Source organism: Asterias rubens, chromosome 14 (genome assembly GCF_902459465.1).
Source record: "Asterias rubens chromosome 14, eAstRub1.3, whole genome shotgun sequence".
NCBI classification, from domain to species: Eukaryota; Metazoa; Echinodermata; class Asteroidea; order Forcipulatida; family Asteriidae; genus Asterias; species Asterias rubens.
The window spans coordinates 8,748,905-8,776,821 of record NC_047075.1 but is presented as its reverse complement, the minus strand read 5'-3'; the positions used below and the strand labels follow the sequence as shown (position 1 = coordinate 8,776,821).

General features: G+C 38.5%; 2 protein-coding genes across 2 annotated transcripts; one reads left to right on the top strand and one right to left on the bottom strand.

Moving 5' to 3' along the window:
• Positions 1–661: 661 nt before the first annotated feature.
• LOC117299090 (lactadherin-like) lies at positions 662–9,735 on the bottom strand. Its single transcript, XM_033782515.1, has 5 exons — positions 9,679–9,735; positions 6,230–6,391; positions 4,265–4,387; positions 2,748–2,941; positions 662–1,077 (listed from the first exon to the last, which is right to left on the bottom strand). The coding sequence occupies exons 1-5, from the start codon at positions 9,716–9,718 to the stop codon at positions 931–933; spliced, it is 666 nt and encodes a 221-aa protein (XP_033638406.1). The 5' UTR covers positions 9,719–9,735; the 3' UTR covers positions 662–930.
• An 11,558-nt stretch (positions 9,736–21,293) lies between these two features.
• LOC117299636 (monocarboxylate transporter 12-like) lies at positions 21,294–27,227 on the top strand. The gene is made up of 6 exons (XM_033783185.1): positions 21,294–21,525; positions 23,238–23,309; positions 23,405–23,638; positions 23,734–23,874; positions 24,882–25,724; positions 27,118–27,227. The coding sequence occupies exons 1-6, from the start codon at positions 21,294–21,296 to the stop codon at positions 27,225–27,227; spliced, it is 1,632 nt and encodes a 543-aa protein (XP_033639076.1).
• The last annotated feature ends 690 nt before the right edge of the window (positions 27,228–27,917 follow it).

The window sequence follows — 27,917 nt, the reverse complement described above, 5'->3', positions numbered from 1 at the left end:
GCTTATGTTTCACTTAGTTACCTGTTCATGTTTGTTGTGTTGTCATTTAGCCTTCGAGAAAGACTCTGCAAGGGTCGAAACGTCAGGCCATTAACTATTTTTTGCATTTATACTCTCGGTCCATTTGGTTGGTAAGTTGTTTGCAACAGCTAATTCTATTTTCTCATTTCGGATTACATGACAGTACATGCAACACAGTGAAGGTTTTCGCATTCTGCATTTGCGTCGTCCGTGGATTGTATAATTCGGGTCTGCAACTTAATAGTACAGTTTTTAGAAATGTTTGGGTGTTATAAAACAAATAATTGACTGCTTTTACTCGTGCAATGGTTAAAACTATGACTCCCTCGGTGATCCCCGGAGCGTTCTATTTTCCCACGGCTTCGCCTCGGGAAAATAGAACGCTCCGTGGATCGCCTCGGGAGTCATAGTTTTAACCATAGCACTCGAAGCAGTCAATATTTGTATAATAGTACACTTGCGGGTACAACCACGAGTAAAATCTCTTTTAAAGGAGTGGTGGCTCTGAAAAGAGCCGGTTTGGTCTCGACGTTTCGAACAGTATACATGTACTCTGCTAGTCTTCGTCTTCAGGACGAGCAGAGTATACTGTTTAAAACGTCAAGCCACCACTCCTTCAAAGAGATTATAGCCCTGGTTGTACCCGCATAATTATATTTATAGTTACTCTTATCTCCCACACCATGCAAAGCTTCAACACAATTTGTAAAGTTTATTGTTGCGTGATATTCTCCCCGTGATTATCCTTTAAAAAGGGGGACAAAGTACATAAGTATGTGACTCTATTATTCTGTGAAGGCGGCGGTCGGTACATAACAAATTGTGAAGAGGGTGGTACGTGACTGTTGAAGATATGGTTCAACTCGGTAAGCTCAAACGAAGTAACCGCAAACGTATGGTTTGCCGACTCTACCGACACCCCAACACCTCAAAGCGCAAACAACATAAGGATGCTTCCAGTTCCCATGTAACCGGGTATATGCGCAGAACCTGGGCGTACAACACTGACGAGAACCGGTTGGTCGCTTGAGCATCTCCATAAGAATTACCGGTGAACTGTTAACAAAATGAAATCAAGCCACAAATAAACAAAAATTAACATGGCGGTTGTCATTGTCAACTCCATAGATTGGATTGATAGACCTGCGACAACTCGCTTTTTGGAGATACTTTTGGTCACTAAAAGTCATAATGGACATAGACCTAAAAAGAGGTTTGAAATTTAATATTATCAGCGTACTGTACATAATTTCAGTTTGCGAAATTCGCTCGGTCCCAGCGGCCAGCAGTCTATCCAAGACCGCAGGGATGGACTAATCGCTTGCACAGATTCTGGTTCAGGAAGTACGACATGCGTACAGTGCATAGAAATATGGTGCGGTGTGGGTGTGATGCATGATGGGACTGCGCATTATTAAACCAAAGTGCGTGCACTTTTGATTAAAAACAAATTGGGGGGTCCAAACACGCTTAGCATATTCACATACTGTCAGCCTTGGCTGCACATTCGGTTGTGCTGAATTCGGATTACCTGGACATGCGGCAGCAACAAGACCAGACCATAGAATAAAAATGGTAGTCCCAACGTCGCAACTCATCTACTACAAAGTTATTTGTGTCAGGTGGATGTATCATCAAACAAACAAACCATGGTATGCATGGTTGGTAGCAATAATACATGAGTTGGATGTGTTGATCGTTTGCAACATAATATTTGTGTTCATAATACATAATACACGCCTCTTCCTCAAGGCGGTAGGCAGTTTAGACAAAGTGAAATACCTCAAGAGCTGACCAGGGGCCATTTTAGAGCTGCTTAAGCAAAATAAATGCTGAAGCACGAAATTAGCTTGCTTATTTTACACATGTTACTAACCCAAATTTCATGCCATATACATTGCTTGTGACTGGTATTTAGCTGTTGTTTTAAACTTAGTAATACTTAGCATAACAATTGAGTGGAGTCTTGGCAGGTTATCTGATTTTACTAAGCAAGTGTTTTCTGGCTTAAGCAAAATTTTGTGCTTAAGCAGCTCTATGAAATATTCTGCCCCTTACCAATATTCTGCCTTTTCATTGATTTAGAGCGCGTCACATGATATGTCTTTGTTTTACTAGACGACGGCCGTGTGATAGTGCATCGGTTTACCGTGCGCTAGTCCGAAGACTATCACACGGCGTGCAGTACCCAGACGTCCGTTGCGTGTACGATGATGATAAATTATTAGTATGTAACCATTTCGGATTACATGACACTACATACAGCACAGTAAAAGTTTTCGCAATCTGTATTCGCGTCGTCCGTGGATTGTAGCATTTAAGTCTGTAACTTAATAATAATAGTACAGTATTTATAAATATTTGGGGTGTTATTAAACAAATATTTACTGCTTTTACTCCTACAAAGGTTAAAACTATGACTACCTCGGTGCAAAGGTTAAAACTATGACTACCTCGGTGATCCCCGGGGATCACTTTGGGAGTCATAATTTTAACCATAGCAATCGATCGAGTGCTATGGTTTAAATTAAGCAGTCAATATGTGTATACTATTGCCAGGGTTGCGTTAACAACGGGGGTAACGAAGGGAATAAATATGTGCTTGGCCGGTTTTAAACACTTTGTTTGGATGCTTTCTGGATGTGATAATTACCCGACAGTCTTAATCTGTTGTTTGGGTTATCGAGAATACACGTTATAAGTTTTGCCTATTCTACGGTACTTACAATTTGAGCACTTCCACCTGAAGTTGTCACGTACATCAAGGAGGACGTGGAGTCGCCGTACTTAACGCTGTAGGTCGAAACGTAGTTGACGGCGTAATATGACCGCTCGGTGACCACACCAGTGATGTACACTCTAGCGTTGAAGTTGACCTGTATCCATGGAGTCAAATCTGAACCTGATGCGCACCACGCACCTTGGTTATAACATAGGTTAACGTAATAGTATGTAAACAAACGATTGTTTGTATTTTCCTCTGCATTAAAGGCAGTGGACACTTTTGGTAACTTTCAAAGTCTAGCATTCACAGTTGGTGTATCTCAACTTATGCATACAATTAACAAAACCTGTAAAAATTTGAGCTCAATCGGTCATCAAACTTGCGAGATAATAATTAAAGAACAAAACACCCTTGTCACACGAAGTTGTGTGCCTTTTAATGGTTGATTTCGAGACCTCAAGTTCTAAATCTGAGGTCTCGAATTCAAATTCGTGGAAAACTTACACCGTTCTCAAAACTATGGCACCTCAGAGGGAGCCGTTTCTCACAATGTGTTATACACAATTGGGTTGAGTGTAATCATTTTTTTTTTTAGACGTACACACTAGTTAGAAGTTCGACAGGGGCTGTCAATGTTAAAACAAAAGTAAAACAAAAACTGTCATCAAAAAGATGTGTGAAACCAGACCCCTGCCAATGACATTAATTGTTTATACACTATAACAAGGTGATTCACCAGGGGCTCCCTGCATTCCATTTCACTAGTACGAAGTTGGACAGCGGCAGTATCTTTAATGATAATTATACTGAATCAAGTCACATACAATCAAGGCCCTATACGTTTTGGGATTTGGCCACCCCAAAAGAAGTCGTGTTCTGGCTAACTGCCACCCCCTCCCATACACTCTAAAAACTCCCGGTCAGAAATGTCCCAGATTTGGGGCCCATTATATTGGTATGTTTGACCCGGATATCATGTCACTGTGACAAGAAATCCGATTCACTGTGACCAGAAATTTTGTTAAAGGAACACGTTGCCTTGGATCGGACGAGTTTAAAGCGTTTGTTATACAATGCATAATGGTTAGAAATATGCTTTGAAGGTAGAATATAATGATCCACACAAGAATCACGCAAAATTGCACGGTTTTCCTTTAACGTCACGAACTAATACGGTCGCCATTTATGGGAGTCAACAATTTAGTCGATAAGGTAAAACGAAAACCACGCAATTTCGAGGCATATTTTTGTACAACATTGTAATATTACTTTTACAACATCTTTCTACCCATATGCATTTTATAACAAACGGTTTCAAACGCTTTTTATAAACCAACTCGACCGATCCAAGGCTACGTGTTCCTTTAAAAATGGGAATTTTGACTCGGATTCCCGGACACAATGACACGAGAAATGGGTCTGGCCCACTGGCACCCAAAGTCCGGGTCAATTTTGACCCAGGGGTTTCTAGAGTGTACACTCGCACTCGTTAACATTGCATTCATTCTTAAAATGTACCTTGTCTGTTAAGTCTACCTCTGTGAGCTACATAATCAGCGAATGTCGTCGACGCAGAGAGATCGGTATCAAGAATGTCTCCATTATCCATACCAAGAGGCTCATCGAGGTCCACGGAACAAACTATAATATAAAGTAAACGTGAATAAATCAACAAAAGATAAACACAATAACAACAATAACATCCCGGAAATTCAATTTGCAGAGTAACGACTGGCTGCATTTGAAATGCGTTAACTTGAATGCATGTTTAAACTGGGATGATTTGTTGCTGTAATTGGCCGGGAAAACCTTTACTTTTATAAGCTTTTCGTTTACTGATTAGAGCCCTTGGACACTTTCTTAAAAAAAAAAAAATAAAGTTCACAGATTTACAAATAACTTACAGGGTTTACAGAAGGGATTGGTGAAAGACTTCTTTTGAAATATTATTCCATGAAACGCTTTGTTTTTTAGAAAACATTAAAAAATTACGGATTTATTTCAAACACATTTCATGACATCGCGAAACGTGCGGAAACAAGGATGTTTTTTTTCGTTATTTTCTCCCGACTCCGATGATCGATTCAGCCTAAATTTTCACAGGTTTGTTATTTGATATATAAGTTGTGATACACGAAGTGTGGGCCTTGGACAATGCTGTTTACCGAAAGTGTCCAATGGCTTTAAGTCGTGTTCAATCAAGGTTTATTTTTTTATTTTTCAATGAATTGCTATTTAGTGTGCGTGGGTGCGTGTGTGTGTGTGTGTGTTTTTTTTTCGTATACCTTTGTGTTTGATAAATGTTTTATGAAATTTGTTTTGTATTGTTTTCTGACTCTGGTTGCAATGACGTTTTTAATTTGCTGTTAGTGAACCATTCAATTAAAATAAATTCATTTCAATTAATTTGGTTTAACTCTAATACAAAAACTTACTTCATGAATTTGAAAGACTACTTAAAGTACAATTGCCACAACGTCAAGACCCGCGGACGTTGCAAATAATGGGTTATATGGATGTAACACACTTCTAACAAGACCAAAGTTGCTTAGTTTAAAGACACTTGACACTATTGGTAATTGTCAAAGCATGTCTTCACAGTTGGTGTATATCAACCTGTGCAGAAAATTACAAATCTGTGAACATTTGAGCTCAATCGGTCGTCGAAGTTGTGATATATTAAAGAAGGAAGAAAACAAAACAAAAACTTGTCGCACCATGGTCTACCGAATTTGTGTGCTTTCAGATGCTTCAATTCGAGACCTCAAATTCCAAATCTGAGGTCTCAAAATCAAATTCGTTGAAAATTACTTCTTTCTCGAAAACTACACTATCAACCTCTCTCCGTCACTAAAGGTTTTATGATAATAATTATTTCGACTAATTACCAATAGTGTGCACTGCCTTTAGATCAACTTGGTGTGTCTTTTATAAGGACATTCTTCAAATGGTGCCGAAATTACAAACTTGGGATGAAGCTTCGACATTCGAAGATCAACATTCGACAGTGACAGATATTGTACCGGTTACGACTTAGAACCAAATAAGATAAATTGTGATTTATTCTCATTTCTTAAACAGTTGTTGGACAGCATTCACAACAAAATTCGTGACAGTACCTCATTCTAACGACACTGTACACTATTTGTAATTGTCAAAGACTAGCCTTCACAGTTGGTGCATCTTAACATATGCATAAAATAACAAACCTGTGAAAATTTGAGCATAATCGGTCGGCGAAGTTTCGAGATGTTAATAAAAGAAAACATACCCTTGTCGCACCAGGGTCTCACGGAGTTGTGTGCTTTCAGATGCTTGATTTCTAGACTTCAAACTCAAAATCTGACGTCTCGAAATCAAATTAGTTGAAAATTTCTTTTTTTTCCGCAAACTACGTCACTCACAATGTTATATATCATTAACCTCTCCCCATTACTCGTCACCAAGGAAGATTTTATGATAATAATTATTTTTAGTAATTACCAATAGTGTCCACTGCCTTTAAAATGGCGCCTTTCGGGCATCCCCTTTGAAGTTTCTCCATGGCTGATTTCACCCAGTGGTATTTGTTATGACCGGGATCCGGCTCGGGTGCCAGTCCGTAGTAAGACGACATCTTTCGGCTCTCAACGGTGCAAATGTTCGCTGAAATACAAACATAAAAACGGAGACAAAATTGAACTTACACTTTAAAATTTACAATGGAAATCTGACGCAGTAGCTTTAAGGTCCATCATTTGCAAAAACATCTGTTGCAAACACATACACTTTACTGATGATACAAATCACTACTTTGTACTTTTTTGGGTGGTATTTGGGGTAGGCTTTCTGCTATGATTGTCCTCGGGCCCAGTGGGTTTGGCGTGGATCTGTGAGGTGCTCTCTGTGCCAATTTTATTTTGGTTTTTGAGGGTTTGTAATCCATTCTATGGTTTTTATTTTAAACTGTTGCCCCTTCCTCTTATCGCTGCGGTGTGTTGTTGTGGGTGTAGTTTTTGTTTTTCAATAGTCTGGTTTTGATTGTGTTTTAATGGGTTTTTTTTTGTGATTTTTAAATGTTTCAGTGCAATCACCTTTTTATATTGTATAATATTATATTTGTTATCGTTGGCAGGGGTCTGGTTGTACACATCTTTTGTGGACAGTTTGTATACTTTCGTTTTAACATTGGAAGCCCCTGTACAACTTGTAACTATTGTGTATATCTAAAGATTTAAAATAAATAAATAAAATAAAACAAATACTTCTGGCAAAAACAATGGAGTGAGCTTTTGAAGACAACAACAAAAATAAAAAAGTTCAGTCAATTCGCCTTAAAGGAACCCTGAAAAAAATATATATATAAAGAGTAAGCCAAGCAAAAATTGAAATGTGTTAATACTGTTGAAATGTTGTTGATGTGTTCAGATGAACGGTTGCTACTATACGTTTCCGCCGATGCCTGAACATATTTTTTAAACAATTCGACTTCCTTTTTTTCCCCGGAAGTTCATGTGTTTATTGTTTTCTTTTACATGTCTGAGCACATTGTTTCATTCCTACAACCACCGTGTAGTTGTCTTCAAAAACGTATGCACTGCTACAAAATGCAGGTTGAAGTTTGAAAACCGGGACAAATCGTTGCTTTTAATCAGGTGAAATGATTTCAACATTTCAGTCAATCACAATTAAATTGCAATACTCACGAGTGCCTCGAAAGCTGAATGTATAGTTTAACTTATTTTAATCACAAATTCCCATTGAATTTTAAAAAGTTCAATTGGATTTTGTGATAAATACAAAAAAATAAGGCACTTTGTCTAAACCACCGTAGCGTTCCTCCGCAGACAAGGCGCGGACTGGTCGGCATAATACAGCGTTGCTATAAGGACCTCGGACAGTCCGCCGTTGAAGAACGGTCTGGTCCCCTGAAGTCTGGTCCCCTGACCAAAGAATCTTAGGTCAGGTATAACCCACGGTTAAAAATAGTGCATGACGCAACTTGTCAGGGTCGGGGTCATCTCCAGGGAAACCATGTCTGCACTAGTTCGTTCCGATAACGTAACCCTCCTCCCGACGGCCGCTAGGCCGGAAGGTTACGAGATTATTTTGATCGGCAATTAATGACAATCTGGTTCAACACTGGTTCGACAGCTAGTCACCAGATTTGCCCCATTTTTACGACTTTCAAAAATCATGAAACTTTATCCTCACTCATGTCAAAACACCTTTGAAAAAAATATTTTTGAAGAAAAAGGACAACAACTTACCAGATCCCGGAGCGATTTCCCAGGTTTATATATTTTGAGCTTGTCGCATCGCTTTGCAAACGCTTTATTTTGGCACAACGCCTGCAATGGCTATAAATAACAATAGCTGGCATAAAAACTCCTGGATCTACGGCCGACAGGACTGACATTACAATTCCATACCGAACATCAACGATACTGTCCGAATGTTGACGACAACACGTTCGGAACATTTCGGATAACTTTGAAAAAGGAGGAATTCCTCCTTTTTGGTCACGTGATTTTGGGTGATATCGGACCCTAAATTCGACAGAGCCTGGACGGAGATTTTTGGGTCTGGGAACCAGACTAAGCGCAGCGAAGTTTATAGCCTTGATTCAAGGCTGTTGCGTAGTGTGCCCCGGCCCGGTGTGCGGCATGATTCGGCGTTCTGCACACAGTGCATACACGAACAACGTATACATTGTATGTACAGTAGTACATTGTACAGCGAGAACATCGCACGATCGTCTCTTCCTACTCTCAACCCCGTACCGCCGTACGCTTTTGTTGGCATAGCAATAAGTCTCAATAGATAACTTGGCTGGTAAGTAGGTAAAGGCTGGCTCGCACTATTACGAATGGGCACGCTACGAATTACAAATTGTAATTTGCCGTCAGTCATCGAGCGTTGCCGTCAATTTTCGCTGACGAACCCTCTAACGGCCGCAGCAGATGACGGCAAAAATCAGTCGCGCTGTCGGCAAATTTTTAACATGATGACAATTTTGTCACGGGAATTTGTTGTGTGTGATTCCGTTCAGATTTCGATAGAGAGCGCAACCCTTGACGTTTCCATGCCGTCATTTTAATTATTCACGGCATAAGATTACAATCTCATGCCGTTAAGAATGGGAACGCCAAACTCGAACATTTATACGACCAGCACACACACAGTTTAAAATTCAACGGATCAAACAATCTATCCCATCCTCTCCTTTGCATGGTTTGAGCAGCCAAGGATATTCAAATCCATCGCTACCACTTATCGACTAGATTGGTAAACACATTATTACAAATTCGATCCATTTCTCATTTTGCCATGGTATCCAAGGTTTTGGACACTTTCGGTAAACAGTATTGTCCAAGGCCCACACTTTTTGTACCACAACTTATATATAAAATAACAAACCTGTAAAAAATTAGGCTCAATCGGTCATCGAAGTTGGGAGAAAATAACGGGAAAACCCACCCTTGTTTCCCCACGTTTCGCCGTGCAATGACATGTGTTTAAAATAAATCAGTAATTCTCGCTATCGAGACTTGGTATTGTTTTAATGTTTTCTCAAAAAGTAGAGCATGTCATGGAATAATATTTCAAGACAAGTCTTTCACTTCTGTAAACCCTGTAAATTAGTTGTACATCTGTGAACTTTATTTTTTTTTCTGTAGCGAAAGCGTGTAATGGCTTTAAGCACGAGGTGATAGCAAATATTAATTATATCCTCTTACTTTTTGGTTTGGTTTGAGCAACGAAGCCTCATCACTATTATCTCCTTTTCTCTGCAGCAGCAAAATCATTTAACTTCTTAAATAAACAACTTTGTTTTGTATAAGTGAAGCATAAATTAAAAACAAAAATGTGTGGACGTGGGTATATGTTGACTGGTATACAGTATGAGATGAATTATCACTTTGCATGGTCATTAATGTGAAGACACTTACCGACAAAGCACGTATATGTCATCAGAATCAGAAGAGCCATCACGTGACTGATGTCTAGAATGGTGATCATGTTAGCAGAAAGCTTACTCCATATAACCCGCTAAATTGATAAAAATAATTCTTTGATCAAAACAGCAAGTTTTGTGTTACACGTATACTATTAATGTAAGAGCAACGCAGCTTCAACGTTGGATACCTCACGGGCGTCTGGCGCATCAAACGACTAGGTCAGGGAATTTGGTCACGTGATTGACACACCTTTTCGATGCATGACGTCATTGGTTTATCGATCCGTTTGGACACATTTGAGTAATTATTTTCTAAGCGATGTCATTTCCTTATAAAAACAAAAAATAACGTTAACTTTTTTTTTTCCATTCATTTTTATTACACCAAAACAACTGGCAGCACGAATCTGAATAATGTGGCATTACAAGATAACAATATAGATACACATTGAATATGTCATTAAGTGCCGCTAAACCGCTGAAATATGGAGACCCGGGTCCATTTTTAAAGGCTATGCTTTATAAAATGCATCCCGGTTTTCTTAAAACTGGGCAGTGAGTGTATAATTATGCCTAAAAGGGGAACCATGAAATTGGGCCTATTACTTTTGTTGTACACGTGTTTGGCGAATGATTGAGTCTTTACTGATGCAACAAACCTAGGCCACGTTGCATTTACGGCGTTGATATTACAATCTAATGAAGAATCTAATTTCGAGATGATGCTTTGTGCGTAAAAATGCGAAGTATCGGCTTGGATGAAAAATACACTGGACAATATTGGTAATTGTCAAATACCAGCCTTCTCACGTAGTGTATCTTAACCTATGCATAAAATAACACACCTGTGAACAAAAATTGACCTTAATCGGTCGTCGAAGTTGCAAGATAACAATGAAAGAAAAAAAAACACCCTTGTCTTGAAGTTGTGTGCTTTCAGATGCTTGATTTCGAGACCTCAAATTCTGAATCTGAGGTCTCGAAATCAAATTCACCGAAAATTACTTATGTCTCGAAAACTACGTCACTTCAGAGAAAGCCGCTTCTCGCATTGCTGTATACTTATTAACCTCTCCCTATTACTCGTTACCAAGTAAGGTTTTATGCTAACGATTATTTTGAGTAATTACCAATAGTGTCCACTGCCTTTAAAGCCATTATACACTTTCGGTACGGAAAGAAAAAAAACAAAAAAAACAACAGTTCACAGATTTACAAATAATTTACAGGGTTTACAGAACGTCATGGTGAAAGACTTCTCTTGAAATATTATTCCATGAAGTGCTTTACTTTTTGAGAAAACATTAAAACAATATCAATTATCGTTAGCGAGAACTACGGATTTATTTTGAACACATTTCATGAAACAAGAATGGGTTTTCCCGTTATTTTCTCCCGACTTGGATGACCGATTGAACCTAAATTTACACAGGTTTGTTATTTTATATATAAGTTGTGACACAAGAAGTGTGGGACTTGGACAATACTGTTCACTGAAAGTGTATAATCGCTTTAAATAAGCCATTGTAACTATCCTGTCACTTTGACTGATGCCCTTCACTCTTGGTTGCATGGTTGTTTACCAATGACCGGATTTTCCGCCAAGGGCGTCGTGATTTAACTCTTCATTCCATGCCTTTCATAACTGTCACCCGAGTGGAAAGTTGACGTGATAATTATAATATGAGCGTTAAAGGCAGTGGACACAATTATTGCTTATTACTCAAAATATTTATTAGCGTAAAACCTTTCTTGGTGATGAGTAATGGGGAGAGGTTGATGGTATATAACATTGTGAGAACTGGCTTCCTCTGAAGTGCCACAGTTTTCGAGAAAGAAGTAGGTTTCCATGAACTTGATTTCGAGAACTCGGATTTCGAATTTGAGGTCTCGAAATCAACCATCTATACGCACACTGTCTGAACAATCAATTTAAACCACTCTGAAACAGAGCTATTATCAAGCAACATAAACAAAAAGAAACTGTCACAAGAAGTTGTGTGCTTTCAGACGGTTGATTTCGAGACCTCAAATTCTAAAACTGAGGTTTCGAAATCAAATTCGTTGAATGTAAGTTCTTTCCCGAAAAATAATATGTCACTTAATAAGAGGGAGCTGTTTCTCACAATGTTTTATACCATCAACCTCTCCCCATTACTCGTCACCAAGTAAGGTTTTATGCTAATAACTATGTTGAGTAATTACCAATAGTTTCCACTGCTTTTAAGATATGAACCTAACCCATTTCTTATGAAACCCTTATTTAATACACGCTTGGACTTATCATCGTAAGCTTGAGTGACACTTTTGTTGTATATTGATGCCTTCGTTGTGCGGATAAAACAGGACAATGATGCGATATAGTGTTACAAAACAGGGGGAGGGCAAGAAATAAATAGACAATATATTCAAACAAATAATATATAGAATTTTGCGAAATACTTTGTTAGCTTGTATTTTCAAGTAATAGTTATCTTTCGTTTATTAGTGTTTTACCAATTTGCCTACCGTCAGCAACCAATCAGACCCTACGTGAGCAGCGAGATCCGCGCTTACGGTAAGCATATTTAACGGGTAAGCAGGGAATTGGTCGCTTGTTTACGTGCGTAATCAAATTTTCAAGGCATCCTAAGCACACACATTTAATAAATATGTCACAAATTTAGCGCTTGCACAGAGAGTGATCGAGGAGAGAGATGATCGTGGGTGCCGAAATCGTTGGTAAGCAAAAGCTTGCAGTTTCACTTTGAGCATAAATAAACAAAATTAATTCACCTTTTCCGGTGAACAGTGTTATCATTGTTTGTATGAGAAAAATAGTGCATGAGCAGTTTCCCTGTCTTTGTTCGCCAGATAAGGAAATACATTGGTTTTAACATCTCCAGTGATTTTATTAAATTCAATTATTTAATTAAACGAACGAACGCGACAATTACGTAGACTTCCCACACGCTCATTTGTATGCGTACATAAGACCCATATGACGCGCACTAGGCGCACACGTGTTGAGCACCGCGCGCCATTGCTGAGGTGTACATGTACCTAGTTTTGTGAACAAAGACATGAGGAAATCATGTTTGTGTTCACTCTTTGTGGAACGTAGTTGTTTTCCTCAACGACTATCACAATTTCCTTAACAGGACATCATGACCATTGTAGATCACTGACCACAAGTATTTGCAACAAAGTAGAAGCCAGATCAGCTTGAAAAAAGGTGCTTGTCTTAGGCGAGTTAGGGGTCACAGACGCATAAACTGCATCTCTAAAAGGATAACATCGGCAAGGTATTTTGTCAGAATGTTAGTATTTCACTTTCTGTTTAATTTTAAAAATGTATCAAGAATGTAGTACGTTGTTATATCAGGCAGCCACATCATCGGACATTTCAAAAATTTTCGAGAAAGACATTCAACTCCCATAAGAAGTGCAAGGAAAACGATTTCCCCATGTCTTTGTTCACCTCATTAGGCACAACGACACCATAGCAGTGGCGCGCAGCTCCCAGCCCATGTGCGCCTGGATCGGTCTATAACTCTAGGGGTATTACCCATTTCCGGGTCAGCTTGGGTGGGTAACAGTTTGATTAAGATTCAATTTTACCATAAAGTGCCATTTGTGATTCCGGGTTTACCTAACCAAGAAAAAGGTTAAGTACCATTGGACTCGCATTACGATGTGTTCTGGTCCAGGAGTTTGTAAATGACAAAGCTGATGGGGGTTACATTTGTACACTTATTTTCAGTCTTTGCAACCACCCCATGATCAAGAAATAAACCAAGAACGGCCGACATGTTTACAGTATAACAACAAGCAAACGGTTTAAGGCAATTTGTTTAGAGTGTGGTTGATTCATTTTCACGAGATAAGATGGTGCAACGTGTACAATTTCAATTATAAGTGTTATTTATAACTACCTTATACATTAAAAGTAAACATACTTTGATATAATTATTATACTTTGCAAACTTCAAATTAAGAAATGTTAATGAGCAAAAGATAAAATACGACAAACATTTCGAACCTTCAATAGAGACAATGGACACATTTGTTAATTGTCAAAGACATATCTCAACATCTGGACATAATAACAAACCTGCGAAATATTCACACCAGCAGCCCTCAATATTGATTGTTACCAAGTAAGTTCTTTATGCTAACTATTATTTTGAGTATATACCAATATTCTTTATTTGTATGACAATGTATCTGATTTTATTTTCAAGAGGCTGAGAGACTTCTAAATTATTTTGAATTTTTAGCATTTACCATTGTTTGCTAAAGGAGTTGAGCACCCTTACATGGTAGGTCTGCTGCCCTCTAGTGCCAGAGCTCTCAAAAAGTCTCCCATTAGTCATGATTTTCATGGCCCGCGTATTGCAGCGTGTTTTGCTCTGCGTTACCGAAATGCAGGGTTAAACGACCTACCTTTTTGAGGTGAGACATTTAAACAATATGTTATTGAAAATTATTCTTTTGCAAAGCTTACTATAAAGCATTTATCTTGCATAAAAATGACCGCTACGACCAACGACCGCTAATCCGATTTTTTTTCTTCAAAACTGCACTTAAATAGTTGAAATTCTGAATCAAAATGTAATTTCTTTTAATTATATTCTTGTTTTACTTACTGAGCCATTATGCCATTCTTAATAAGCATAAGATATACAATCATCAATATAATATACGTATAAAGTGACTTTAAATATATAACTGTAAACGCATGAGCCACCTCTGCCACGGTTGCCTCCTGCTCTGCACTTTGCCGTGCACCCAGAACACCGTCTTTCCACCAAGTCGTGGCCCCGTGCCGGGCCCCCACTGCAGCCGGGCGAGAGCCCCGCAGCCCCCCTCGGCCCCACTTTAATAACGGACCGGGTCTTCACGCTAACGCTCGTGGGGGACGGAGCGCCGCTGGCCCCCACGAGCCACCTCTGCCGACGGTTGCCTCCTGCTCTGCACTTTGCCGTGCACCCAGAACACCGTCTTTCCACCAAGTCGTGGCCCCGTGCCGGGCCCCCACTGCAGCCGGGCGAGAGCCCCGCAGCCCCCCTCGGCCCCACTTTAATAACGGACCGGGTCTTCACGCTAACGCTCGTGGGGGACGGAGCGCCGCTGGCCCCCACGAGCCACAACTGTAAACGCATATTAATTCGTTGGAACTACAAACGATAAAGAGAACAAAGAACATAAACTTCGCTTCGTTTATTGACTTTGCTGCTCGTATAATGCATAAACAGTATTTAAGAGATTTTGTAAAGATACCGAATTTTACTAAAAACATCCATTCATAAATATCCCATGCAGTTTATGTACTCCTATTGGTGGAGAGTGCGTCACGTGGGGGTGTTTAAACGGTTGATAATGACCAGTGTTTATAACCTGCTGGCTTCCGCATGTCAGGCGCGCAAGATTATCACGCGGAACGCAATTCGTAGCTATTAGTAATGCATTAAAGGGAAGGTACACTATTGGTAATTGTCAAAGATCAGCGTTATCACTTAGTGTATCTCAACATATGCATTAAATAATAAACCTGTGAAAATATGAGCTCAATTGGTCATCGGAGTTGGGGGAAAATTATGAAAGAAAAAACACCCTTGTTGGACGAGTTTGTGTGCTTTCAGATGGGAATACAAGACTTCTAATTAGAAGTCTTTAATTATTTAAGTGAGAAATTACCTCTATTTTTTAAATCTATAACTACACTACATTCCAAGGCAACGGTGATAATGCAGGCAAAAGAAAGCACATTAAAGGAACGATATAAATTAAGAAAACAAAAGACGTGCGAACTATGCTATATTCTGGGAGATACTTGACTCCATAACCGCAGTACAGTCTACCCGCAAACCATGCGTTATAATAAGCATTTGCCGGGTTTTATCTGCAGGAGTTCGAGTGGTTTTTCATGTGTGACCTCGGTTTGAATATATAATTAGTCCAAAGGGCTTCTGAAATTCAGTCTTTTTCGGCCTTATCTGAAAAGTATTGACATAAATAATGTAGCAGTACATTAAAATGAAGAGCACATCTGTCGTTTTGTATGAAAAAAATAATCGGTGCAACTCAAATTTTTAAAAGAGAAATTGGTACGCAAAAAATGGCTTCAAAAAGAAAGAAAACAAGTCACAAAAAACACGGCAAATTTCCCGTTAGGAATATCGCCTAACACAAATATTTACAAATAACTTACAGGGTTTACAGAAGGTAATGGTGAAAGACTTCCCTTGAAATATTATTCAATGAAATGCTTTACTTTTAGAGAAAACATTAAAACAATTATCAATTCTCGATTTCGAGAATAACGGATTTATTTTAAACACATGTCACGACACGGCGAAACGTGCAGAAACAAGGGTGGGTTTTCCCGTTATTTTCTCCTGACTCCGATGACCGATGTAGCCTAAATTTTCACAGGTTTGTTATTTTATATATAAATTGTGGTAAACGAAGTGTGATCCTTTGGACAATGTTTACCGATGTTGTGCGATTGCTTTAACGTACAAATCTATTTAACAAAGAAAAAAGAAAACAAACAAGTCATTTACTCTACCTTTGGCGTTTTGCAGCAGCTGTAGAAGCACAAAATAAGAAGGTGAGGATTCCAAACGAGACGTCCATTTCGAATGACGTTCCAGCAACAAGTGACAGCAATCACGATACTTGCCAGACAGTATCACTGTTTTATTAGTCGTGGTGAAATTTACTTAAAGGCACTATTCATAATTGATAATTGCTTTAATTGTTTTGATAGAAGTTGACAGAATTGTGAGAACAAGTCATCTCTGAAGTTTTTCAGAAAGAGGTATTTTATCACTAAAATGTTAAAAGATTTCAGACCTGATTTTCGTTATAGGCACATTGAAGCACACAAAGTGTGTGCAACATGTGGGTGTGTTTCCTTTGATTATTCCCTTGTAACATCAATGACCAATTAAGTCTAAATGTCCACCGAATCATTAATGTATGTATATGTTGGGATACACCAAGTGAGGATACTGGTCTTTGAAAGTTAACAAAGGTGTCCAGTGTCTTTAAGTCAACGTAAAACATGTACGTCATTGAGAACAATTGAAGAACAAGTAATCATTTGACATGGTGATGCACAAAGCGATAAAAGTGCCATGACCCGCATCAGCCAACACGATACAGAAAGCACATGAGTCAATCTGTCAAGTAAGCTCATCACTTACACTATCTGAGTTGAACTGAATTGAATTGAATTGAATTATTTATTCGTCGAGTATACAAAATACATGAAATTTGAAAATCCAATTGTACAGCAACATAACAAATATTATAATTCAAAATTCCACAAGATATACCACAATACCACAGAAAACAATAACATTAGAATAAAAAAAACTCATTAACATTTATATAAAAAAAACATTCATAACAAAAGAGTAGTGGACCCCTCTCCCAAACAAAAAGAGGCCAAATTGCACAGGAAATGGCAAAAAATAAAATAAAAAAGGAAATAAAACTAGAGGTACATGTACAGTTTTTGTTTACTACAAAAACAAGGTGTTCGTGGTGAGTGAGTGAATGAATTGGTGACAACATTTACCTCATCAATCCAATGACTGGTTAGGGAGTTATGATTTTTTTACAAATTAAACACCAACTTCCGGTTTGCATCGGATAAAAGGTCAAATGGGGGTTACTTTTTATGTAGCGCGTGATAAGTTTATTAAGACCTTTTAAATGATGGATGGGTTGTAAAAATCCAATATTTGGTTTAGAAGTTATGATTTTTTCAAATATAAAGTTTCAACTTCCGTTTTGAACCGGAAGGTACTGTCAAATGAGGTCACACTTGGTAGCGTTGGTGATGTCTTTTGAGTTCTTTCTTTTGACGTATAGATGATACAAATCAAATCATGTGGTTTAGGATTTTTTAATTTTTTAAACATTATATATCAGTTTCCAACTTTAACTGGAAGTCAAGGTCAAACAGGGTCGCATATTGTATAGCACGTGATAAGTCTATTAAGACCTTTCAGATGATGCATAGATTGACAAAATCCAATGTATGGTTCAGATGTTATGATTTTTTTCAAATATTAAACATCCGGTTTGAACCGGAAGACAATTTTGTCAGGTCACAAATTATAGCGTTAGTAATGTTTTTCAAAGCCTTATCTGACGACGTTCAGATAATAAACAACTAATTTCTGGTTCTGGGGTAATATTTTTTCAAATAATTAACTGCATCTTCCTGTTTAACTGGAGGTCAAGGTTTAATAGTCAATGTTGTGTATCGTTTCTTAAGTTGTTACATACCTACCCAATGACGTATAAATATATAAAAAATCAAATGTGTGGTTGTGAAATTATTTTTCTTCGACCAATTATTTTCAACCTCTGGTTTGAACAAGAAGCCAAGTTTAAACTGATTTCATTTGTGTAGATCCTGACTAGTTCATTAAAACCTTTCAGCTGATGTATGACTTGTAAACATTTTATAATTATGTGATGGACTATCTGAAGGTGTATAATGTATCTTATAACATCAATGCATATGTATTCCTACTTGTAGTTTTGGTGCGAGACGTTGTTCATTATTACTCAACTATTGCGATTCACCGCGATTCACTCAGCGCTCGATGTTACTAAAAACGTTACAGCGCCCTCTTTCGCTGGACTAAAGAGAGCACTTTTGGGAATTCCCGCGCTTGCACTGCATAGCGTACATAGCGTGGGTTGTTGATCAAAATGGGGTAAACGCGTGGGTCAACAGGTGCTTTGACGTCCCTTTTCGACTGATGTTAAGGTCCAAATTTTGTTATTTCTGTGCAAAAGATTGAGCGGGATTGCTGTTTTACAATCTGAAACAAAAATTACGTTGAAATGATCAGTAGTTTTAAAAACATGAATACGATAAGATTTCATGAAATTTTCAAATTTTGTTTTGCACTAGAAGTATTAAAATATTTTACGTGTTCTGTGAAGCATTTGTCCAACTTTTAATGATCTATCCGATGATGTGTAGATTGTCAAAATCCGAATCATAGTTTTTGAGTTATGATTTTTACAAATATTAAACTTTGATCTAACGTAATTCAATTTCCGATTACGTCATAATGACGTAATTAAGTATGTGTTGTCTTGATACTGAGGTTCAACTAACTGTTGAGTTTCAACATGCCATTCAATCTCAATCTTGAGTTATTCCGTAGAAAAGCTCGAAAGTTGTTTTTTGAAGAAAAAAACCCGAAGGTGAACTTCGACCCAGGGTAACGACCCGGATGCTAAGGTCGTACGATTTTGGCGTTAACTTTTCAAATGTTGCCCCAGTCTTGGTCTATCAGATGCGAAAACTTTGAACATCATAGCTTTCATATTCGTTGAAATACAGCAAAACGAAAATGGTCCCTTTTCAACTTTAAAAACCCTGTAATTTGACACCTAATGACGTCATCATGACGTAATGAAAACTGTGCCGTCTTCGTATTGAGGTTCAATTGTCTGGTGAGTTTCAATGTTCAGTTTGGCTTGAATCTTGAGTTATGCTGTAGATAAGAGTTGACGGTGAAGAAGAAGGAAGATGGAGAAGAAAAAAAAACAAAGCAATAACAATAGGTGTTCGTGCATCAGCACGGACACCTAATAAAATAATCACACACCAAATAAACTGTATCCGATGTTGCCTGCTCAGGACTATAATGTAATGTTCTCTTTTATGTCATATTGTTAATATTAGGTATTTAGTTTATCTGTTTATATTCACATTTCAATTTTATTGTTTAGCATTTATTTTACGCTTACCTGTTTTGTGTGTGTTCGATCTTCTTGTGAATTTGAACTGATTGGCCGCTACATTTTCGCTTGGGACTGCGTATCTACGAAGCTGTCCAAGCCACGAAGGCCTTGACAAAAGGCTACGAGACCAAGGACCCTAGTTTGACCATGGTTTGTTTTTGTCGTGTGAAAAGGGCTTACACGGATTTGTATACTAATCGTGTCAGCATACCATGGTTCATTGCGCACAATGCAGACTGGACAGTGTCTCTGTACATGTATATGTATGTGTACGTCGCTGAGACCAAACAGTGGAACACGATGTCGTTATGGACCCCTTTTTCTTCTTTACGGGTTAAAGGCAGTGGACACTATTGGTAGTTACTCACAATAATTATGAGCAAAAAACCTTTCTTGATGACGAGTAATGGGGAGAGGTTGGTGGTATGAAACATTGTGAGAAACGGCTCCCTCTGAAGTGCCATAGTTTTCGAGAAAGAAGTAATTTTCCACGAATTTGATTTCGAGACCTCAGATTTAGAGCCCGAGGTCTCGAAATCAACCATCTAAACGCACACAAGTTCGTGTGACAAGGGTGTTTTTTTCTTTCATTATTCTCTCGCAAGTTCGATGACCGATAGAGCTCAAATGTTCACAGGTTTGTTATTTTATGCATATGTTGAGATACACCAACTGTGAAGGCTAGCTTTTGACAATTACCAATAGTGTCCACTGCCTTTAATTGTGTACCCTCCATAATGAATACTTTGCAAGACGGAGATATAAATCATGGTTTGAATTGCTATGTTGGGATTATTTAAATCCCAAATTAGAGTAGGCTGTTTTGCACAATGCAGGTATAGAATTCTCAGGTTAGTTCAACAAGCTGTGGCCCTTTCACACCTTAGTCTAGTAAAGGGTTATTTTTAGAAATTTAAACAGTTGCCCGAGCCTGATCTAAATTAATTTACTTATCGACATTTTGCTCATGCTGGACCTTTTACTTGATAAGCAATATTGCTAGTTTTTATTTATACGACCCCTTTTATAGCGTACCCAAAACTTATTTCTAAGCTATGAGTAACTAACGTGCTTTGAACCTATAGAGAAATGACCGTTGTATTGACTATTTCGTTGAATAAAAGCAAGAAATCAGTAATGCGTGACCCGTGGCTGGGCAGCACCCTGCGGCTAGGCCATGCTGCAGTCCGTTGTCCAACTAGAATATATTATATCTTTATTTTGTCATAACCGGCCTAAATGGACTCGCCATGCACAAGACGAATGGTTGTACTTGTATTGGACCGTAAACTACATATCAAACGCATATCACGTAACGTACATTGTAGTGTACAAAAACCACTCCCATCTGCCTGTATCTGTATATTATGTGTATGTCGCAGAGACGAAAACTGGCGCAAAAGCAACTGGTGACAAAAAGTGTGTACATGTGTGTACTTGTAGATTTATTTGGAGGAGAGAGGACTGCGATTAAGGAGTGAATTGAAGGAGTCGACTTACTCCGCTGTCGACGTTTTCTTCCAGGTGGTTCCAGTCAATAATTGTTCTTTTGGCGAATGGGTACTTGGTAGTACTTTAATGCACTTGTTTTAGAAAGAATTATAGTCTAATTTCACGCTGAAATATTTTAGTTGACTTCGAAACCTCATCAGCCGAGGTCTGAAATCTGAAAGCACACAATTACCTTTGAACAAGGTTTTTTTTTCTACCATTATTCTCTCACAACTTCAAGGTTTGCTATTTTCTGCATATTATGGTGAGATGCACTGGTCTCAAATAGTGTCCGGTGCCTTTAATATGCCTGACTAAGTTTGTCTAATACTTTCTTGGTAGAACTTTAAAATGGCATCCGGGTGCTTGGAGCGCGTTTTGAAATATTCAAAGGAAACTTACCAAGATGGCGGTCACCATGGTTGGATTGCTGTATTGGGTTTATTTACGTGTTGTGTAGCATGGATTGGTATGCTCAAAGGCCTAGGTATGATGTTACCTACACTACAAGAACAGTTCGTCACTTCAACTTGGTTAATTGGCTGGATGGTTGCTTTTGTAGAGGCAGGTGCAGCAATCTCGGGTAAGTTCAAAAATATGTCGATGAATTCTAAGGATAATAATAATAATAATGATGACCTCTATAAAATATTTTGAACGAACTGTACGAACATATTATTAGATGTTGCTGCTTAAAATGTGGTACACTGTGTCAGAAACATTTCTTTTAAAGGCAGTGGACACTATATATAATATTGGTAATTACTCAAACAAAAATTATTAGCATAAAACCACGGAGGTAGAAATGTTTCTAACTCCGTGACAACAATTTCTTGGTAACGAGTAATGGGAAGCTGAGGTTGATAAATAATGCAAGACGTCTCTCACCCACTTAACAATTGTTTTAAATTTTATAGGTCAGGTATTCGTCTTTCTGTTTCTAGGACTTCACTATGCCGCACCAGACGATCATTTTGTTCATAATGCTATTCACATGTTCAACAACAATGCTAGCAGGGTTTCTAAGGGTCGTTGGTACTTGTTACCATGGTTTTGTTATTAATGTATATAGTTCGCTCTGTTGATTGATTGGTCGGGGCAGCGTTAGGTGGTCATGGCTGGCTACAAGGGGGTAGGAGTGGGTTTTTTCCTCAGCCTGTGGTCTTGATGTCCTATTGTGACAGGTTGGCGTTGTTTTGGCTGGTGCATTTTTTTAGTGTGCGGGTCTTTTGTATTTTGTTGCTTTATATATAGTTTTTATATTGATTGTATATACTTGTAATTTGGGCAGTGGATGTCAAGTTTCTATGTTTTTAACGTGGACAATACAATTATTCTATTCTATTTTCTTCTATTCTATTATATAGTATAGGACATAGTGAGAAACGGCTCGCTCTGAAGTAACGTAGTACTTGATTTCGAAACATGTTAGGGTCTCGAAGTCAAGCATCATAACAAAGGTGTTTTTTGTTTTCTTTCATTATCTCGCAACTCCAACGCCCTATCGAACTCAAATTAACAGAGGGTTGTTATTCTACGCAAATGTTGAGATACACCAAGTAAAAAGACTTGTCTTTGACAATTAACACTGGTGTATAGTGTCTTTAACATAATATTGTTTTGTGTTTTTTTTTCTCGTGCAGCACGGAAATTACCGTGTTTGCGCTGGTAGTTATGGAGCAGCCGTCGATTTCACAAAATCCTTCATAACTTAAGACTTATCTTTGGGACTTGGGACGAGTCCCAACCCTGCACTGTAGCATGCAGACCTTAAGATTAATCCTAAGTTAGGACGAGTTACTCGTCTTAACTCGAGATAAGACGAGTCCTACATGTAACTCTTTGTGAAATCGACGGCAGTTCTGTTACAATATTAGGTTATTAAATCAACATAGTTTTTTTTTTTCTACCTAAATCGTTTATTGATGTTCGTTTTTAACAAGTACTTATTTTTGTTGGTTTTATAAATGTTGCCATCGTAAAGTTTATATTTTACCTTTGGTTTAAATAAACATCAGTGGTTTTAAAAACAAAATTGGATTGAATCCGTTTGAAACTAGAAAAAAATAATGTTTTTGTCACACAGATCTAATCATGGATCATCTTGTTTCTGTTCGTTTTCTGAAAGGCACCCTAGCTACGGCACTAAAGGAGAGATTTGGCGCCAAGACTGTGGTGACAGTGAGTGGATTACTTGCTGGTATCTCCATGATAACTGCCTCATCCCTATCCAGTTTATTTGCAATCACCTTCACCCTTACCCTGTTTTCTTTAACATTTGCTCTTTCCGAACAGGTATCCTAGCAACGGCACTTAAGGAGAGATTTGGCGCCAAGACTGTGGTGACAGTGAGTGGATTACTTGCTGGTATCTCCATGATAACTGCCTCATCCCTATCCAGTTTATTTGCAATCACCTTCACCCTTACCCTGTTTTCTTTAACATTTGCTCTTTCCGAACAGGTATCCTAGCAACGGCACTTAAGGAGAGATTTGGCGCCAAGACTGTGGTGACAGTGAGTGGATTAGTTGCTGGTATCTCCATGATAACTGCGTCATCCCTATCCAGTTTATTTGCAATCACCTTCACCCTTACCCTGTTTTCTTTAACATTTGCTCTTTCCGAACAGGTGTCTACGCCACTAAAGGAGAGATTTGGAGCCAAGACTGTGGTGACAGTGAGTGGATTACTTGCTGGTATCTCCATGATAACTGCCTCATCCCTATCCAGTTTATTTGCAATCACCTTCACCCTTACCCTGTTTTCTTTAACATTTGCTCTTTCCGAACAGGTATCCTAGCAACGGCACTTAAGGAGAGATTTGGCGCCAAGACTGTGGTGACAGTGAGTGGATTACTTGCTGGTATCTCCGTGATAACTGCGTCATTCCTATCCAGTTTATTCGCCATTACACTCATCTTGACTGTTACAGGTAAAACATTACTGTCTAATAATCATGCATTTTAAAGGCATTGAACTTAATTAGTAACTAATTCAATTATTAGTGTAACCATACAAACTTAATTGGTTCAACAAGCAATTCAGACTTGTTGATATAGTTATACGAAGAAACAGCCCCCTCTGAGGCTGGTAACATCGTTTTGGAAAAAGAAGTAATTTTCAACGAATTCGATTTCGAGACCTCAAAATAAGATTTTATGGTTCTCAAAACATACAACTTCGTTTGACAAGGGTGTTTTTTATTTCATTCATATCACGCAACCTCGACGACCAAATAAGCTCAAATTTAACGGGTTTGTTATATAATGCATAAGTTGAGATACGCCAAGTAAGAATAATATATTAATTAATCCTAAGTTAGGACGAGTTACTCGTCCTAACTCGAGATAAGACGAGTCCTAACTCTTTGTGAAATCGACGGCTGGTCTTTAGCAATTACCAATTATTAATAAGACATTTGTAAAGCGCATAATGCAAAAGCCTCTAAGCGCATTAAAGAAACAATAAAACAAACAATTATAGAAAGATACAAGATACAAATAGGCAAATTACAAAAAAGAAGCTTTTAACAAATGAGTTTTCAACAAGGACGTAAAACATTGTAAAGTATTAGCTTGGCGAATATGCACAGGAAGACTATTCCAAAGAAACGGTGCGGCGTAAGAAAAAGATCTGTGGCCATAACAAATGGAAGAAGCTCTAGTAGCAGAAAGCAATGACTGTTGAGATGATCGTAAAGTCCGAGTAGGGGAATAATGATGAACAAGTTCAGATAAGTAAGCAGGAGATTGACATGTTTGAGCCTTGAAAGTTAACAGAATAATTGTGTAAACTGTTCGAAACTTAACTGGGAGCCAATGCAATTGCATTAGTACATGTGTAATATGGTGAGAACGAGGCAGACAAGAAACGAGGCGAGCAGCAGTTGTGCCCAGTGTCTTTAAAGTTGTAAAATATGTTTGTTGTTTTACTATACAGGGTCAGCTATTGGCATCAGTTACATCATAACAAAACATCTGGTTGGAAGTCACTTCACCAAATCACTCGCAACAGCCTATGGCTTGGGGTCAATGGGTACATCATTGTTCTTCGTGGGTCTTGTGCCATTGATACAACTCTTCCTAGATGTCTACGGCTGGAGGGGAACAATGCTACTTCTTGGAGCATTATTATTACATCTCGCTGTATGTGGAGCTCTGATGAAACCACCTGCAGCTAGTAGGAGTCAAGATGGCTATGAGGCAGCTCTCACAGACGAGGAGCAAGAGACCGGGGAGGACAAAATGGCACCAGGCAACCGTTTTGGCTGTTCTTGTTTGACCTCACCCTACTCATGTGCTAGAGAAACATTCCAGCTTGGTTTATTCTCATCCATATCATTCTGGTGTATTGTAATCGTATCCACCGTTCGGAGAATAACATACTGTGCTTGGTTAGTCTACTATGTTCAGTATACTACTGTGTTTAAGGGTTTCACACTGGAAGATGCGTCTCATTTCATCATTGCTTTTGGGGTCGGAAGAGCATTTGCTTGCATCGTGATCGCTCCGACAGTTCAGCAAGTGCAAGTTGTCAGCAATTACCTCTGGCTTGTTATAAGTCTACTTCTAGAAACCACTTATTATGCTATCGATCCTTGGTTGACGTCTGACTGGCCGATTACTGGGAATGCTTTCCTGTTTGGAATTGCGTTCGCATTGACTTCCATACTCCTAGATGTTGTCACTGCGAAGATATTTGGCAAAAAACAGCTGGGCAATGCATTGGGATGGACGGGATTCCTGGCTGGTTTGTCCTTAGTCCTTCTTCTATATTTCCCAGGTAAGTGTCTATGTTAGAACCAAGTTACAATTAAAATATTTTCGTACCTTTTGTGCTCCAGTTATTTGACAATGACATTAAAATTTAACACACCAGCGCGAGTGGAATACGGAAAATTAGTACTTCAGCCTTTGATTTCACAAAACTCTTCCTAACTTAAGACTAATCTTAGGACTTAGGATGAGTCCCAACCATGCACTGTAGCATGCAGACCTTAAGATTAATACTATTACTCGTCCTAACTCGAGATAGGACGAGTACTAACTATTTGTGAAATCGACGGCAGCGTCTCATATCCAATGAGGTCGTATTTATCTTCAATCAAACTTGGGGCGTGACATTGGACACTTAATACATAGGTTGTGATATGAGCAGAGTAATATTATACAAATATTGACTGCTTCGAGTGCTATGGTTAAAACTCCGACTCCCTCGGTAATCCCCGGACCGTTCCATTTCCCCTAGAAAACAGAATGCTCCGGGGATCACCTCGGGAAGTCCTGGCTTGAAACATAGCACTAGTAAAAGCAGTCAATAAAATAGCACCCCAACTAACTAGTTATCATCCTCGTACACGTAACATTCGTACGCGCATTGCAGATATACAAATGCAAAACTGATTGGGTTCGAGGTAGGTAAACAATACGTATTGGTAGGCTACCGGGCGCACCAGGTAATAGTCTAAAATTATAACACACCTCTTGCTTGTTTTGTATTCTGGTTGGCTAAAACACGGTCACGTGAGATGAACTAATATAGTCTATCGCGCGCACGTATTTGCGGGAACTAGTTCCCGAGCGGGCACTAGTCTCGGGAAATAGTGTCCAGTTACAACGCACTATATTGACTTGAATCGTGAACAGCAACAACAAAACTTACTTTCTTTTCCAGATTTATGTTCTTATTTCACATTTAAGACCGAGCTGTGTTATAAAACACATATTGACTGGCATAATTCGGTAACTAGTGTACATCTATTTCCCCTCGGGACTGTGAGTGACTTCGGCCTCGGGAAACGGGTCGCTCTCCTGGTCACTCAAAGTCCCTCGTGTGAATAGACGTATACTAGTTACCTCGTTGCAAGTCAATAATGTGTATACTATTCCATGGCAAACGACTATCACCCGGCCGACGGGTTTTTAGTAAAACTAAGACATCATGTGACGCGCTCTCAACCAGCGAAAATGTAGAATCGTTTACCTTTATATCACCCCTAAAATAATCTGTCTTTTCATTGGTTTACAGTGCGTTTACAGAAGATATGTTATTTAAGACAATAATGAAGGAAGGAAACCAAAATAATAAAGTTAATAATGTTTGAAGAAAAGAAAGGAAAACAAACAATGAAGGGATACAACTTAAACATTTTTGTCTTGATTTTTTTCTCCACCAGGATTGATTTACGACTTAACTGGAGACTACACCGTGGCATTCATTATAATGGCTGGTTTACAAACACTAGCGGTTGCTGCTGCAATTTTGTTACACTGGAGGCATAAATGAACATTGAGTTCCCAATTGGGTGCGTTTGATTAGCTTCCCCGTGTCGACCCCGCGGTGCTCATCCGGGTAAGCCCCTGACAAGACACTTAACACAATTCAATCAAAAACATTTGTTCACTTTTTATCAATGGGTTTGTTTTATTGTCTCCAATCATACGCATTCCAACATGTTCCGGTAAATAAATAGTTACAAGACCGTGCAAGTTTAGGCGCTTATTTCAACACTTCCAAACTGTAAAATGTTCCTGTTTAGGTTCGCTCAATTTAAACATTAAACTAAATATTAACTGCACTCAACAACACGCATTTTAATGTTTGAAACGTACGAACACGCGCGACACTTGCACGGTCCATTGTAGTTTACAGTATTTGATTGTATTTATAACAAGTTAAATTGCACTGGCGCCTTATAAAAATTGCTCAACAGAATGCAATGAAATATTTGTTTTGTGCAAAGCATGTTAAATACAGCTGTTTACGCATCTCAACTTATGAATGCCACTTATTGGGGAAAAAACATTGTTAAGCCATATTAGTTTGTATGATATGACCCTTTTCATGATTTCATTTTTTTGTTTAAAGGGTATATGTACTTTTTCCTAACAAAAAACACAATGTCAACAGATTTACATTAAACTTACACAGTTTGAAGATTATGATAGTTGAAAGCTTCCCTTGAAATTTTACTTA

What these genes read in the sequence shown, in the direction of transcription:
- LOC117299090 (XM_033782515.1), bottom strand. Translation starts at nt 9,718, where the DNA reads ATGGCTCTTCTGATTCTGATGACATATACGTGCTTTGTCG. An exon ending in GACATATACGTGCTTTGTCG is followed by an intron (nt 6,392 to 9,678) that starts GTAAGTGTCTTC and finishes TTTGTATTTCAG; the next exon opens with CGAACATTTGCACCGTTGAG. An exon ending in AAAGGCAGTGGACACTATTG is followed by an intron (nt 4,388 to 6,229) that starts GTAATTACTAAA and finishes TTTATATTATAG; the next exon opens with TTTGTTCCGTGGACCTCGAT.
- LOC117299636 (XM_033783185.1), top strand. Translation starts at nt 21,294, where the DNA reads ATGGCATCCGGGTGCTTGGAGCGCGTTTTGAAATATTCAAAGGAAACT. An exon ending in ACTCATCTTGACTGTTACAG is followed by an intron (nt 23,875 to 24,881) that starts GTAAAACATTAC and finishes TTTACTATACAG; the next exon opens with GGTCAGCTATTGGCATCAGT. An exon ending in CCTTCTTCTATATTTCCCAG is followed by an intron (nt 25,725 to 27,117) that starts GTAAGTGTCTAT and finishes TTTCTCCACCAG; the next exon opens with GATTGATTTACGACTTAACT.